This window comes from Drosophila eugracilis, unplaced genomic scaffold (genome assembly GCF_018153835.1).
Source record: "Drosophila eugracilis isolate 14026-0451.02 unplaced genomic scaffold, ASM1815383v1 contig_445, whole genome shotgun sequence".
NCBI lineage: Eukaryota > Metazoa > Arthropoda > Insecta > Diptera > Drosophilidae > Drosophila > Drosophila eugracilis.
The window spans coordinates 869,798-886,655 of NW_024573311.1; the positions used below are offsets into that span (position 1 = coordinate 869,798).

Below are 16,858 nucleotides of genomic sequence, written 5' to 3' on the forward strand. Positions count from 1 at the left end.
TGCATAAATTCCCTGCCAAACGCCTTTTGCCTTGAATCCCGAAGCTGCTGCTGCTCAATGAGCCGAAGATGCAGAACATTTTGTAAGGCGATGCGCTTTTAATGTGTTTATTGACTTTGCCCGGGAAATGGGTTGGATAAAGTGACGGCTTTGTCGGTCCTGGGTGGGCTTAGGTGAAGAGCTGAAGGATTAGGCCAATCAATCAAATGCTATATAGTTAATTAAACAAGATGCTGCTGCCGAAGGAGCCGAGTATTTGGGTCAACTGTTTTCACTTTGTGTTCGCCTGCATAGCATTGTGCATATTTATTGCAGTAAAAATTCAAATAAATTCCAACTACGTTCGAATGGCAAAGTGATGTGTGTTCGTCAGTTATAAGTGTTAATATATACGTACATACATATGTGTGTGTGCTCAGTAATCCTCCTCCCAGAACAGTAATTGCATATGAAACATGAAATTTCACTTAGATTGGCATGGAACTAATCTCTTTTTCCAGGAAGCAAGGCGATAGTATGCATGGTACATTTAATAGTATTTTGTGAATTGTTCTCGAAGGACACAAGCTCTTTCATTCGGACAACATAACTATAGAAAAAAAAATAAAATATTTCACTATTGAATGTGTACATTAAAAATGCAGCAGAAACTTAATTAAATTTCCCAACTCTATGAGTGGCTGGACCACGTTCAATCAGAGTCATCCGGCCACATAAACTTCAATTACAAATTACAGAGAATGCAAACAAAGTCAAGTGAATAACAAATTTGTCTTGCCTGTGGGAAGATTATTACTGAATAAACTTACTTACAAAATATTTGTACAAAAGATATGGACCCTTTAATGTATCAATTTGATTTTACAAACTTCATTGTACTATTATTATACAAAAATAACTGCAAGCAAAGAACTTTAGTTCTGAAATAACATTTTCCTTAACTGCTCGAAGAAATGTTTGTAATTTTTAAAGTATTAAAAAATGTAACATTAATCAAGACAAACTTACAAAATAAATGATTTGTCAACAGAATTTTTCTATAGTAGTCTGACAGGAAAATATTAGTCCCGTCTGACTTTTGTGAATTTGCTCGCTCTAATTTCTGTCCGAATAAAAAAAATAGTTTACTTTTGATGTTTCGGTTCTACAAGTTATATTCGTTGTACATGAACAACATGACCAGTGGCCTGACGAGGCCTCGGGAATGGTGCCTGTGCGAGAAGCTGCCACGAGCGATGCTTCACATTCCAGTGAACCGTCAACTGCTCTGCGAGGTGTGCGGTTTGGCCAGACGCCCTGAAGCCGGGCACGGTTCGTCCAGCGATGAGCATGCAGATATAGGCACCAAACACAAACAGAATCTCCTGGAGCAATCTAACACCGAGGAGCCCAAAAAATGTCAAGTGACTCGGGTAAAGGTTGCCATTAAGGCCAAGAAACCCAAATCTAAAGGCGGTTGCAGGATGAACTGCGTCAAGTGTGGCTTGGCCAGAGCAGAAGCTGGACAGGAAGGTACTGCTGGAGTTCAGGAGGGCAAAATCAAGTTTTACTCTGGACGTCATGGGTTGCATTCTAAACCAAAAAGGATTCCCCGTCGTCAGCAGGAACCTACAGCACCGCCTCCATCATCGCCGTCTGTTTCGTCAGCATCATCATCATCGTCGACTTCTCCTTCGCCATCACAACCTGCTCTACCACCACGATCAGAGATGCCGAACTTAGTGGCCATGCCCCACAATGTATTCAGCCAGACAAACAACCTACGTCAGAGCTATAGCAATCTATTTGTAAGCAACTTTATACCATTGGAAAGTCCCATTACGGATACCTTCGGAGGAGCAATCTCCAAGAGAAGCAGGAACAGCTCTCGGCCACCACGCTTACACAGGAGTCGCCCGTTACCACCTCTATCCAAAGTCCTAAGCAAGATCGTGGACAGCAGAAAGTCGGTAGATACCAGGGAGAAGGGCGGTGGATTACAACCTACCAAGTCTAAGGATGCGATGGATATTGATAACGAGCTGGCCAGTCAGTTTTGCCCCTTTGACCATTACGACGGTCCATCAGAGGATGCTCTTGTTGTTAATGGTGCCCAATACCTTCTTGACCGGCCCAAATCATTGTACCTTGAACCTCGTCAGGATTTACCCAACAATCGTATCGAATCCTTGAACTTAAAATTAAACCCTATAGCGACTTCTGACAACTTTTCAAGCATGTTTTTTATGACAAATTCAGTACGTAAAAATTTAATGAAGTCCATTAATCAAATTGGATTTGGTTGTATTAGCAAAAACAGTTTGAAAAGCAACTTTACATATAACCCGTTCAATCAACAGCAGACCGTTCAAAAAGATATAGCAAAATCCGACGAGCCAGCGGCCGAGAGATCCCTTTTATTCTCCTCTATTATGGAACAAGTCTTCTCACAGGCATCTAAAAGTTTAGCTGGTAACACTGCGGATAACAAAATCGATAACAGTCAAAAAATCGAAGAAGAAGTGAATCAGACTGTAAACAATATGTTCATCAAGGACTCTGAAGCGGCTCCTTTGTTAAGTGATGTGTCAACTGACCAATCTGTATATCCCTCAAATAAAACAAAGCCCTCTCAAGATTATTCCAATGTCTTATCAACAGCACTTACTAATTCTAGCTGGGAACGGGAACTTACAACAAAAGATGAGTCTTCAAATAACACAGAAGAACAACGTGATGGATCCAAATCTACAATTTCAAAGTGCGGTCGCTGCGGAAAAAAGAATTCTGAATTAAGGATGAAAGAGAGCAGAATTCCTAGAAAATTGAATGAATCCATCAAAAAATGTACCAATCAAATCGACATAGGTAAAAGAATTGGAATGACACTAAAGGAAAGTCTTAATAGAGTAAGTGGTCTTTCTGGAAAACAAGAGTTATTAAAGCAGTATCAGGAAAAGGGGGTTTTCCCCAATCAAAGAGATCTGGAGGAAGAGCCTCTAGGAAACACTGTAAAAACTTGCCATATCCGTACTTTGGCATCACAGACTCCTTGCAATATTCATCATTGTGTTAAAAACTCACCAAACACTTTTCGACCTAAACAAAGTAAAATGGAAAATATTATAGGTCAACCCATAATAAATGTGCCACCAAGAAACACTTCTCCCGAAAAACAAGAGGATCCCCTAAGAAGCCAAGCAAAAGTTACACCCTATAATGCGAGCTTCGTCAGGTCGCGTATACCTGTAAACAACCGTCGATATAAAGAACCTTCAATCAATTGGGCTGTGATGAAAACATTCGAGACGGTTTTTCATATGTGCCAAGAGATCCCAAAGACGCAGGTTGCCACCTTTGTAAGTAAATTAATAAATACTGGCAAAGTTATTGTCAGCTATATTAAGGAAAGTCTTACGGATCAACCTCCTATGACCTTCTATGAGTTTCGTATGCCCGACATTAATATTAAGGAACTGGAATCGTATCGAGATCAGAGGCAATTAGAGGATGGTAGTAGCGGAAATTTAACCCCATTACCCCAGTTAGCAACTCCCACGGTAAAAAGTCAATCTATAAGGCAACGTAGAAAACATAAAACACGTGGTCTACCCGTTTGGCCATCCCAGAAACTAAAATGCCGTCGTCGTAAGATCCATTACGAAGAACTTGAATTCTCGATCAAAGCACAACAAAAGAAAATCTTGGGAGAAACAAGTAAAACTGTGCTCCAGCAGAAGAAAATTATTCACCAAAAGGAAGTGATATCTGAAAATATTTGTCAATCTGATATTTTCTGTGACATGAAAGCAGCGAAAGACATTATGTCGAAACCAATTAAATTAATTATTCCCAATTCTGACTTAACCAATACGCAGGAAGACTTTCAATTTGAACTCGTAAAGTCAAATAATTTAGGTGAAAACTTTAAAAATAAACGAAAAGAAGAAGCTCTGAATATAGAACCCAAAATGGAAATTAAAACCAAAACCACAACTACTACGGCATGCAATAAAAAACTACATTTAAAAGAAATGAAAGAAGTTCCCAAATATGAATCCCAAAACTGTTCTTCAAAAGTGAGTGATGGCATCAGAAAAGAAATTGACAAATCAATTAAACTCAAGCTTAAGAAAATGATGAGCAAACCCATAAAGCTGCTTAATTCTACACAAACTGAATCAGTTGTGAATTTTTTGGAACCAGTTGCTAATAAATTAAGCGGTTCCGAAGAACATGATAAAGATTATTCACAAGAAATATTAAATATACGCCCGAAGGAGAACAGCCTTTATTATACAGAAGAAAGTAGAAACAAAGATTATGAAACAAATACAGATAACATTGATAGCATATCAAGAGCATCAAATTTTACTTCAGTTGTCACAAAGAAAGCAAACAGTTTTCCAGAAAATAAAGAAAGTGATATAAAATCTTCAAAAAGCCATTCGAGTTCGTTATCTAAAAAATTAAGTGTGTTCCAAAAGCCACTTCGTCTTATAACTAACAAGTCGTCTTCTGATGACTATGACTTCCTAACTAGCTTTCTTTCTAATGAATCAAGGACAGAAACTTATTCTGATGCCGCCTCAGAAGCAACAATATCTTATAGAACTACTGAATATGAAGGACTGCCGGCTCTTAACTGGCAAGTAATCTCAATGGGATCAGGCAAACCAAACGAAACTGTTGAAGATAAATTAGAATTAACGATGGATGAAGAGTTTTCCTGTCCTATACACAAGTGCGAATCCATTTTGAAGTCTAATACATTCGCTTCTCATTTTGAGCGATTTCATAAGCATATGAACACAAAATCTTTTCTACCTCAAGAATATTGCCAACGAGTAGTGCAAGGATTACCAAAGCAGTTTTACTTTGATGGTGCCCTTACCAAAGGCAACTCTTTTGTATCTCTTCTATATTACAGTAGTATTAATAAGGACACGTGAGTATTAATAGCAAAATTTTCTTTTAAATAATTCATAGCCCTTAGATCATCGCAAAATCGTGAAATTCCTTTGGCCCTACTAGCTGCTCCTAAAGAAGTAAACGATGAGCCATATACTGACATCTTCTTTTGGGTAGTGAGTTATCCATTATCTTCGAAACTTCAGATCAAGCTTACAGTCTTCGATCCATTGGATAAGCATTGGTCGGAGTAGGGTTATAAAACCACGAGATATATCGCAAAGCCAAGATCCACTAGGGTTCCACTCCACTTCCAAGAATCACTTACTGATCAAAGTTCCTCATAAAAAGCAAAGGAGCTTCCAAATAAGTGTGGAAATAAACGAAAAACAAAAGTAATTGTGGGTGTTTGCTATTGAAATCTCAAAACTTTTTTTTTAAATTCATACTGTTATTTACAGAAAATTTTTGATACCTACCATTCTAACCATAAACTGCATATCAAAGTCAAATTGTATATTGTATATTTTTTAATAAAACGTTCGAGCAAGAACTAAAAAAACGCTCAAATATCTCTCACATCAGATCAGAATTGCCTAGCTTTATTTATATAATAGTTAATTGCGTGTTACACTACTAATTTCTTTAAGTTGTTAGTTCACTTTAATTACATGTTGAGTAAATATTTATGCACATTAAGACGTATGCGCTCACATCTACGTACTCGCTATGATTATTATCAATTGCAATCGTTTCTTGCACTCGCCCAGTGCTCTACTGTATACATTTACAAACATAGGAATACAAATAAGTAATATTTAGTTTGTTAACGGCTTGAGAACTTATGCGGCAAAACAAAGGCCAACTGCAGTTTAAAAAACCAAAATTCTCTGGTTCAACATAATATTGCAATTAGGAAATGTTTAGTTTCGTGTATGCACGCCTACTTCCAAATATATAATCCATGGAAAACTTCAAAGTGAAGTGAAATTTAAATGGATTAGGAAATTATCGATAGAAAATTACGACTTCGATCGTAGTTTTTTTTTTTTGGGAGGGGACAATAGTTCGCTGTACTTGGAATCGTGTATGTGCTGATGTACTTGATGTGTGATTCTTGTTCTATGTCTTATCAATTAGCTAGATGTGGATCATTAAATATTAATATATATTGTGGTTTCTTCATCTTAGTTGCCAGCAACGTTTTGCACTTCACTTGAACTGATTATCTCATAATCTTTACTCGAGCTCTCCGAATCGGATCCCGAGTTGCGTGGCGTTCTGTAAGCAAATATGATTCAGAATTATTAAAAATATATGTAAATTCATAAAAATTAAATATGATTCAGAAGTATTTCATGAATGGATGTTATACCAATTGTATGGGATGCCAAACTTACTTTGCATTAAGCTTTGATGCGAAATCGTACGATTTTTATTTGTATTTACATCATAACCAATGTGAACATCACCCTTTATAAACTTTTATGTTCCAGTAACAAAATCACCAATAAGAACCATCTACCAATAAAATGAGCCTCCACAAATCACGAAACAAATGTATTTACAAATGACATGCTCCGTAAATAAAATAAAACTGTTATGAACGCAAACGAAAAATAGGGTTAATGGATCATACAATATTATTTATTAAGGAACAAATAAGTTTTACAATTAAAAGCTAGAGTTAATGAATTTATCTTGCACTATTCAATATTGTTTCTTTTTATAAAAAAAACAATAAAAAAGATCGGCGGACGTAAAACAAATCATAAATAAAAATTCGAGCAATAAAGCAGAAATCCTCGTCATATCCTTCTTACCCTGCTTTGGAATCCTTGGGTTGCACCTGCGGCTCCTCTTCCTCCACATCGTCCTCCTCATACTCATCGGCTCCAACTTTGCGTCGTTTACGGATCTCTCTATCAGTGTCATGTTCTTTGATGAGCTCGATTTTTTCTGGCTCAAGTGTTGAGACCTCTGCATCTACATCACCGTCACCATCAGCATCTCCATCCGCGTCTACAGCAGTGTCCTCTGCATCACTGTCCTTATCCTTTTTCTTGTCCTTTGATTTTGATTTCTTGTCGGTCTTTGTTTTATTTGCGTCACTGGTAAAGTTGCTCTATTAAGAAAGAAAAAAGGGATTAAGCTGACAATAAATGGATAATCATTCCAAAACTAACCTCATATAGCGGCCAGAAGGAGGCGAAGAAGCCCACGTCCTCGGTCAGATTGGGAAAGATCCAGAAGTGCAACTTGCCGCCACTCAATCCCCACACAATGACAAATACAATAAGACGCAAAAGGGTTAGAGCTAGAATGAAGACAAGGAAGCCAGCCGCAGCAACGGACAGGTAGTAGACACCCTTGCGTAGCATTGGTGGCCAAAGGGGGAACAGGCAGATTCCTACGGCACCCAGGAGCAGGATGAAGCCGAATATCCAGTAGTGAAGCGGAATGGGATCGTAAATCCAAACGTATGCCTCGGATCCGTCCACAAAGATCTGCTCGGGGTGCATGTCTAGTCGGATCTTGCGCTTCTTCTTTTCCTTTTTCTCCTTTTCCTTTTCGTTACCAGAAGCTCCTCCGTCGCCTTGTCCATTTTCAGCTTCCGGTTCGGAATCCTTCTTTTCAGCCTTGGCCTTGTCCTTCTCTTTGTCTTGGTTCTTTTCCTTGTCGCCTTTCTTGTCGCCACCGGACCTTCCCCTGATCTCCTCCAACGTGACCGGCACCTTCTTGGCGCGATGGAAGAACTTGTGTTCCAGCATCACGTCCAAAAACTCGATCACCTGTTCCCTGGTGGTGAATAGCGGGCTATTGCCCTCGGCGAATTTGGATTTCAGCAGAGCATCAATAGCCCTGCTGGAGGTAAAGTACTCAACAATGTGATTCAGGAACTTGGTCTTCTTCGTCTTCACATTCTGCTTTAACCACTTGGCCACATTCTTTTCGTCCTTAGAGGGTTTTTCTACCTTCTGGACACCCGGTTCGGTGTACTCCTGTTGAAAAAAAATAAAAAACCGAAAATTAGGTCAGAAACTCACTTTCACGATTGATTTGTTTAATCTGGGTCTATAGGCGAATATAGGCCACGACACCAATTTTGTATTCGTCACCCTCAAGCCATTGAGATGGCTTTATTATACGTGGTCTTTTTTCTAAATACCGTGCCATCGTCAAAAATCTCCTGCTCCTCCTCCTCTTCGAAATACTCCTCCGCTCCGCTCATTTTGTGCGTCGATTCTTAAAAACTGCGATCTTAATAATTAAAAAAAATAGCCTGGAATCGGCAGTAGTTTTTCTTGGCCGTGACGTGTTGCACTCGCTCCCAGAGTCTAGAAAGTATTGAGTCTTGACTCTGGTCAAACGAGCTGGCGATCACCACAACAAACAGACACACGCTTACAGCAGCACATGGATAGTACCAGAGGCTGATATTAACATACAATAAATGGGGTTTTGGTTTCTATAATTTAAATTTTTAACTTTTTAAACAAAGACTTTTAAGCGGTTTTAGATATTACATATTTATTTTTAATACTTTGTGGGGGCCCACGATCAGTAATCCCCTTTGGTACCCGCCTGTGAACAATATATACGCGTACTCAAACTTTCCCCAATAACAACAACAAGCAGAGCAGCTGATAAGTGGGACTGCACCTGACATGTGTTGGTAATGAGAGAGCGAGAGAGAGAGAGCAAAAGAGTAAGATCGGCTTACAAGACAAGCTTACAGGGTTGCCAGATAATCAAAGCTTACAAGCTCAGCTGTTTGAATTGTAGGCCCGAGTTAATTGACTGAAAAGTAAATACATATGTAACCCGAATATCCAGACCGTGCTAATACGCAGTGGAGACATTTTCCACAATCAGCTAATTATAGACCTATGCAGGCGGGGGGCAACATACGGGGTAGTTCAATACAGAAGAGAAACAGCATTGAACTTGCCCCCCACAAGTAATCGTGAATGGCCCCCGTAAGATCTTGCATATCAGCATTTCGTTTTGATTGTCTTTTTTCTGCCAATTCAAGTTTTTTTCTTTTTATCAAAACAAAAAACAAACACATTCGGCATGCCAATTGGACTGTGGCACCCACACACGCGCACCCCATTGATTCTGTCCTCTTGAAGGAAAGAATAGCACTTACATCCTTACGGCGACGGGTTCGCTTCTTTTCCGACATATTAAATCACGTGTGACGATCTGTTGACTTTAAATTGATTGTTTCAGTATTTTTGATAATAATTCTGCCACACACGCACCACAATAAACATCCACGGTAGAGGTGGGACAAAAACGATGTTTATTAAATACTATCGATGTTTCCAGCAACACGAATATTTCGATAATTTCGGGGAAAAAAACGCACTAGCCCCAAAACACCCGGAGAAAAAACAAAAATTGTTGAATTCAACCGTTGCGGTGGTAATGAAACATTGCTGATAACAGATTTTCAGTTCAGCGGCTAAAATTAGTACGAACATTGAGACATCACTAACTGCTGGCTTTTCAAAAAAATTTGCCCAATATGTCCGAAGCCAAATTAAATCCTTAATAAATAAATCAAATATTTTGTTACTACCCCAATCCAAAAAACCGCTTTTTCACCATTTCGTATAAATTGTTGCCACTCTTTTAACAACTACTATTAATTTATAAATTTAATTTAATTATTTTCGCTTTGAAATATTAATTTTTATTAAATGTGTTTTTAAAGTTTGAAAGTTTTTCTTGCTCTTAAATCCTGAAAAAGTGAAGGCGATAATTGAACATTTGGTTTTATTGATTGCTCTAAAAATTTCTGCTCCAATTAGAAAATCCCTGAACGTTTTTAAACCTTTAAAATATTCATTTTCAATACTTAATACCAATAACTATGATACATTCATATTCTCATTTATTTTAGGCAAGTAAATACAATTAAAAAATAGTTTGATTGCAGTCACATTTTTCATAAATATACCCCGATATATCACAACTAATTTCTATATCGAGAAAAATGTCAAGATTTCAATGTAAACTCAAACAATTTAATTTCCTTACATCCTCTATTAAAATTATCTTTTTATTAATCTTTGTTTTACAACAAAATACAGACTAAATAATAAGTAAAATATATTATTTATTATATATTCTTATTATTATTATTAATAATGACCCTCGCCAATGGGTCGATCAAAGTTTATGCTATTTTGTTTGCTTTCGGTTGTTGTAGTTTTTGTTTCTGTTGTTGTTTTGTTTAATTTCCCATGTCAGTTTGTGTCTTGTTTGTTGTATGAGAAGGGAACTACAACTAAACCAATCTATCATTACCGCCACATTATATATTTTTCTTTGCAATTTTACTCTGTATGATCGTTTAGCTTACTTTTTATTCTTAGTAAAAATGTGTAAATGTATACATGAAAATATAAGATTGGAGTAAATGCACAACAAAAAAGGGGAGGTCGGGTAGATAAGCCTAAAAGGTCCATGCTTCTTTTGATATTCTACAATCAGAGTTGTGTTTCAGTATGCTTTGTACATTTTATTCGGATGCAGTATTCTATACATTTACAATTTATGCATGCACATACGTAAAATGATATTTTGGAAAAAACACCTTACATACATAAAAATTGGAAACACGGCGCCCTGCCCTTCCTCCTCTCTGGGATTGCGTTTCACCCGTCAAAAAATACAATAAAACACTCTAAAGTCGTATAATGCACAATTCATTAAAGTAGTTCCGAAAGATTGTGTTGTTCATTTATCAGCTTTCTTGAACACACTTCCCTAGGACACTTCATTGGCTTCTGCCTGCGTTTTAAGCAGGTCGACCAGGAAGATTTGGTCGTCGATTCAAAGCGAATCTGTTAGCCCATTTTGCAATTAACGCTTCGTATGTTGGGGTTTTGGGAAGTATGCAAAAGGTTAGGATGACGATACCAATCGCAAGAGCATACAAAGGTAATTATTATTATATTATTTTACCAAAGTATTCCTTGCGATCGAACGCCTCTGTCAGTTTGGGTTGGTGGGTGGATAAGTGAAGGTTATGCGTTTCTGTTATTGTTTGTGTTTTGTGTTTTTGTCAGTGTCGGTTCTGTTCTGTTCGGTACACGCTTTAAACTAAATGATAAAACATAGTTTAAACGTTAGTCGTGTTAACTAAATGTTAAAATCTGGATCTTACAAATACGGCGCTCGAATCGTGTTCACTGTAGCCCAAGCGTTTAGTGTGCTTGAACACCTCATTGGTAATGCTGGTGACAGGCATAGACTGATCTAGATTCTCTGCCATGTTTAGCACCAAACGCAAGTCTCGTTGCATGTGGCTTAAAGGTTGTTGTGGATTAAAGTCGCCTTTGGCCATTTCTGAAAGGTAGTAACAAGACATTAGAAAATAATATTTCTATTTTTCAAAGACTTAAAAAAGAAATCTTAAACGAAGAATCGTTTTTTTTTTCAAAATCATACCTTTGCCCTTCGCCAGTAGCATTGGTGATTTCATTGAAGTCAAATCAAAAATGTCTATAATGTCGTTCAAAGAAATTGAAAAACGATCAGCTGCGAAGGTAATATAAAAGATTAATTAGAAAACTATAAAAATATAATATATAATAGCAAACCTACCAAGTGCTAACGCCTCAGCTAACCCGACCAGACTCACACCCATAATAGTTTGCAAAATTAGATTTACTTTACAGGCATTGCCGATATCTGCTAGATGTGAACAAAAGATAAATTTAATAAATTGTTTTGTGGAAAGTATTGACGATTACGCTGTACTTACTCCCTAAAAAGAATGTGTTCTTTGCGATAGTCTTGAAGCACGAGTGGCACTCCTCGAACACTGAGCGATCGCCTCCGGCAAGGATAATGAGCATGCCATCCGCTGCCTCTTGACGCGAGCCGTGAATTTGTGCCTCTAGATAGCGACCGTTGCACTGCTTGATACCCTCACCAATATCCAGCGAAGTGTCCGGATCAATGGTAGACATTTCCACGTAAGCCTTATTGTTTAAATCCTTTATCTGTAGAACGCCACAGTTGCCAAAAACGAGCTGATAATAGAGACAAGTATATTAATTCGAATTAAAAATCAGGTCCAAGGTTTTCTCGACCTTATCCCTACATATTTTATATCCACATTCTTTGTATTCTAATTTATTTTAAATTTATACAATCAACAACATCAATGTAAAATGGGAACGTAAATAAAATTTTGTGCTGACACCTATTGAGAACATAAATCAATTTGAAGAGCTTTAAATATTTAAATAAGTATTTGCTTAATGTATTATCTATGCAATTTATTTAAATTTTTATACCCCAACTGGTTTAATGGGAAACTATTTTATAAATGTAAAAATGACATAATGAACATATTAAACTCAATGCATCCCATAACATATTTTTATGAATGCTTCTCAAAATCAATATATGCATTTATTACTTACATCCTTGGCGCCCTTGGGATCTGACACACAGCAGAAGATAACGTCGGCAGCCTCCACCACATCCATAGGAGTGTCTTTAACCTCAGCACCGGCCTCCGCAAAGGGTTGGCACTACAAAACGGTAATTTTTATTAGATTTGACTATAAAAATGTACTGCATAGGACACTAACCTTGTCGATAGTGCGGTTCCAAACCACAACTTTGTGACCCGTGTAAATCAAGTCCTTGACTATTGTCGATCCCATCATGCCAAGACCCAGGAATCCGAAAGTCTGCTCTGAGGGCACAATTTCCCGATCGGCCAGAGTGTTGGAGCGCGAGGTCATGTCAATAACTTGCGTCTCTGGTCGCGTGACGACCGGACGATCAAGCAGAGCAATTGCATTTCGGTGCCCGCTTGGCCGCCAGTGAGGCCAGTAGTGCGTCAGTCTCAACACGTCGTCTAGCCGTGGGCGTAGAACCGGCACCATCCAAATCCTGCGCAGCATCCCCAGAGGCAGCTCTCCTACCACGCTTGGCATTCGATGTGCCACTGGGCGTCTGGTGAGAAGAGGTACGCCGTTTCTGTGCTGATTTGGTAGCCGATCCCTTAGTCGACTTAACCGAAGCGGCCGCCACGGACTTAGCCTTCGGCGTCCGCTTGCCTCCCTGCTTTTGTTGTGGCCGCCGGCGTCGTCGCGGGTGACTCTGAGGAATCTGCATTAATTTCCCCATCCAATCCCTCGCCCTCATCAGGGCTGCCGACCACATGGGCTACTACACCATTATTGCCATCGCCAACTGTCTCGTCTACCACATTCTCCTCAGTGTCTAGACCATCGCGGATTTTGTCGAAATCGGCTTCAGTGGCGTGATTTGGGGCCCCGCAGCTTTTGTTGACTTGCTCGTCCACCTCGGCAGGGTCGTCAATATACTTTTCGATATCCGTCATGGCGTGTCGAAAAGCAGCAGGTTTGCTCACCTTGGCCAGTTCATCCTTCCACGGACCTTCGAAGGGCTTGATGTTATTCTCTTCAATCCAGGCACTGTTAATAATACACAAATTATTTCTTTAGTTTTTTTTTCTTCCAGCCTCTACTTTTTACTTACAAATTCCTAGATCCGAAGAAGAACACGCATTTGGTATTCGCCCGGCGTTGCTGGCTAAGCAGATCAAGAGGAGGATCGACAATCTGAGGATATAATTATTGATTAGAACTCACTATTAAAAACATACAAAACTGATTTTAATCTCAGAAGTTCACTAGCTAATGACATTTTAAGGTTATTACTTGTTTTCAATTTAAGTAATTATATATCTCGTAACTTAAACTGATACCCAATTGGTATAAAATAAAAATACACAATAAGAATACTTATTTCACGATATACCCTTAGGGAAAAAATATTTTTATAAATAAGAATTTATAAGACGTGATTTAAGGAGATTAAGTCCCATATTTTAACAAAATAACTTCAAAAACTTCACAGATTTTTATAAATTCACTAATTTACCTTTAAGATAAAATAAATTTGATTTAACACATTTAGTCACTTTTATAAATCACAAGATTAACAGATAAAAGATAAGAGAGTGAACTTTTCCACCAAGTGAAATTGAACTCGGAAGATATCCTTGGCAACGCGTGTCCAACATCCATGCCCGTCACTCCCCCTCCTCCAACCCACACGCACATGCTAGCTTGTTGCGGCTGTACACGATCCAAAGCTACAGCTAGCTAGCCTCCGATAGCGGGCTCCAAAAATTACAATTTCCAGGCCTCCGCCGGTAGCAACTACAGAGCAAATTGTGCAAGTGCGTGGCTCTTGGCAGCGCGGCAACAGCGACGCCGGCAGCGTTGAATCGAAAAGTACAGTCGAAAACAAACACAACAACATGGCAGCAGAGGAGACGGCAGCGACGCGACGTCGACGCAGCGTAAACATTCCGATCGCTGATTGCTAGGGCTAGAGCTTACCATTCCCGGCCACGGAGTGAAGCCCTTCATTTTGGCCCTGAAAATAATGGAAAAAACAATGCTATTAGGAAAACTCTTTTGGGGACTAGGAAAATTCATATTTGGTCTTATAGCCGCTTAGAAAATAAAAAAAGGGCGCGCGCGCGAAAAAGCGCCAACGCAGAGAGACGTCGACGTCGCAGCCCGGAATTTACTCGTTGTAACTCGAGAATCACTTCAAATTGGGTAAAACTCCACGGATAATGCCCTGCGTGGCGGTCGAAAAACCAGCGCTAATTGCTTTTTTATGCACACTTCACTGCTCTTTTTCCTGCTTTTTTGGAGCGCCAACCGTGCGCCATTGAGGTTATGTGTTTGCTTTGATTTTCTTTTTTTGAGGCAGAGAAAAACTAGGAATGCACCTAACTCTTGGCGGGTCCTTCGTCCTGGCTTACCATATCAGATCCTTGGGTTTGTAAATAAATTTCTCCGCCGTATCGCCGCCTGACAGCGACAGTTTTTTGTTCTTCGACATTATGTTGTCCAGGCGTATGTTGAACTTGGTTATTTTGCTGGCTTAGGCGGACGGAGCACACGAGTTAAAAATATACTTTATCGGAGAACAATTCTCAGCGTTGGGGTCCAGTGAATTTCAAAGATATTCGCTTGCAGGCCACCCGTATTTTCTTTTTTTTCGCTTTGTGTGTGTGATGCGCTGCCGGACCGATAGTATTTGCTCGGAGAATACGATATTAGGCAGGCGCCATTTTGGCAGGCTATCGGCTAGTGTTGGAAATTCCCCCGTTGTCACGTCACACAAAAAGGCTGCCAATGCGTCTAAAATGTATAAATCAATACGAATTTTATTCTTATTTGCTACCAATAAAATATGTTCGATCTTTTAAAATAAAATATATATGCTTCTAGATATGCTTCTGAAATGGTATTTTTACTTCTCATTGTATTTATAGGTAACTTTTTAAAGTCAAAATGAACTAGTTCATTTTTGATTAAATTATTTTATATTATATTATACAACATATAATCAATAAAATAAATTAAAACATAAAAAACATTTTTGTGTTATAATTGTTATTTTCAAATTTCTTAATAAATTTATTTTAGTACTAGCATTACAAACATAAAAACCTAAAGTTTTATTGGGATATGTATTACACAAGTTGCATATATATATATATATACATAATACATATATATATATAATGTATATAACATTTTTCAAATGCACAGCTTATAAGCCGACCTAAATAGTGATAGAAAAATTGATTTTTGGAATTTGTTTAACTAAGAATATCTAAAAAAATTAACAAAAGAATTGAAATAACAATTTGAAAACTTAATAATAGAAATATAAAACTTATTAAGATATAAAGGGTTTTAAAATTAGTTCATAATTTAAAATGGTGCGACCTATATTATTTTTTAAATATTTGTAAGCCCAAAAGCCGAAGATACTTTCACTTAACCGCATGTCAAGATAAATAAAGTGCCGCTCTAAGCCGCAAAATAAATTACCACACGTCCACTCCCACCTCCATTTTCGTCTGGTATTCAACACTGAACCATATAATCCTCATAAATATGAAACAATCAAATAAAAATGGAATAAAAAGCAATGCTGCAGGGGTTGCGGGGGTAATGCGACAACCCTGCTCTACCGAACTTTTATGAGCGTTCTGGTGCCTGCCAAACAAAGAGCAAAAAGGGAAAATGTTTGATAAAGGGGTAAAAAGTTGCATTTATGCTAGGAAAAGAAACCGTACTTTTGGGTTGAATAATGGCTAACGTTTTGTTTTGTAATTAGCAGGCTTGAGATGGGTGAAAAGGATTTATCGGCTACAGATTGCCATCTATTATAGGGGAAAATATAAGTTTCGCTAATTCTGTTAGTTGTCACGAGGGTGTACATATATATGATAATGTCGGTCTGATAATGGTAGAGAGCTTATTGTAGTTGCTTATTGAGAGTTTTTTGAGTATGTATGTCTCAATTTGAAATTATCATATTTAATTGGTTTGAATCCTTATTGATGAGTAATTTATATTCGATAAGGCCAGATATCGAACTTATTATCAGCACTAAGTGATTTCGATACATTTTTCAAAGGAAGTTCAATTTTGTAGTTCCTAAAAAGCGTTGCAAATTCTCTATACATACATGCATATGTTTGTATGTATGTATTGACGATAAATACTATTTAATATTATTAGCTCCACGATCTAAGTACGCATATATGGGAAAATTTATGAAGCGTAGCATTTTATTAATAAGTAAAAGTGCATGATTAGTGTTAGTCTTAAAAGATGTACAGTGCAATTGAACGAAAAATTAAAATTTTTCTTAGCGGTGATATGTTAAAATGATAACAATGTATATATATTACTTATATACTTACATTATGTGAATACTTATGTACATATATACGTATATGTAATTACATATGTAAATAAATTACTGTTTGTTTTTTCTGTTTAAACCGAAAGTGACTCAAATCTAAAGATCTTCACAGAGTTTGTTTACAGCAATCTAATTTACGCTGACGCTTTAAAAAAAGGTTCTC

General features: G+C 37.8%; 3 protein-coding genes across 4 annotated transcripts; 1 reads left to right on the forward strand and 2 right to left on the reverse strand.

Moving 5' to 3' along the window:
- Nucleotides 1-964: 964 nt before the first annotated feature.
- Nucleotides 965-5,252, forward strand: LOC108110958. The gene is made up of 2 exons (XM_017220255.2): nucleotides 965-4,927; nucleotides 4,976-5,252. The coding sequence occupies exons 1-2, from the start codon at nucleotides 1,134-1,136 to the stop codon at nucleotides 5,142-5,144; spliced, it is 3,963 nt and encodes a 1,320-aa protein (XP_017075744.2). The 5' UTR covers nucleotides 965-1,133; the 3' UTR covers nucleotides 5,145-5,252.
- Nucleotides 5,253-5,405: 153 nt separating this feature from the next.
- LOC108110959 (translocation protein SEC62) lies at nucleotides 5,406-9,203 on the reverse strand. 2 transcript variants are annotated; one of them, XM_017220257.2, is made up of 4 exons: nucleotides 9,044-9,203; nucleotides 7,077-7,892; nucleotides 6,714-7,015; nucleotides 5,406-6,171 (listed from the first exon to the last, which is right to left on the reverse strand). In XM_017220257.2, exons 1-4 carry the CDS (start codon nucleotides 9,077-9,079, stop codon nucleotides 6,078-6,080), a joined length of 1,248 nt encoding a protein of 415 aa, XP_017075746.1. In that variant the 5' UTR covers nucleotides 9,080-9,203; the 3' UTR covers nucleotides 5,406-6,077. The 2 variants fall into 2 exon arrangements, with proteins under 2 accessions (XP_017075746.1, XP_017075745.1); XM_017220256.2 differs by lacking the exon at nucleotides 9,044-9,203 and adding an exon at nucleotides 8,060-8,243.
- A 737-nt stretch (nucleotides 9,204-9,940) lies between these two features.
- Nucleotides 9,941-15,024, reverse strand: LOC108111042 (putative oxidoreductase GLYR1 homolog). The gene is given in 11 exon segments (XM_017220370.2): nucleotides 9,941-11,253; nucleotides 11,356-11,445; nucleotides 11,512-11,601; nucleotides 11,672-11,942; nucleotides 12,339-12,449; nucleotides 12,510-12,725; nucleotides 12,727-12,987; nucleotides 12,989-13,364; nucleotides 13,429-13,511; nucleotides 14,298-14,334; nucleotides 14,732-15,024. Coding segments are annotated over 11 exon segments (1,815 nt in total). The 5' UTR covers nucleotides 14,812-15,024; the 3' UTR covers nucleotides 9,941-11,053.
- Nucleotides 15,025-16,858: the final 1,834 nt, after the last annotated feature.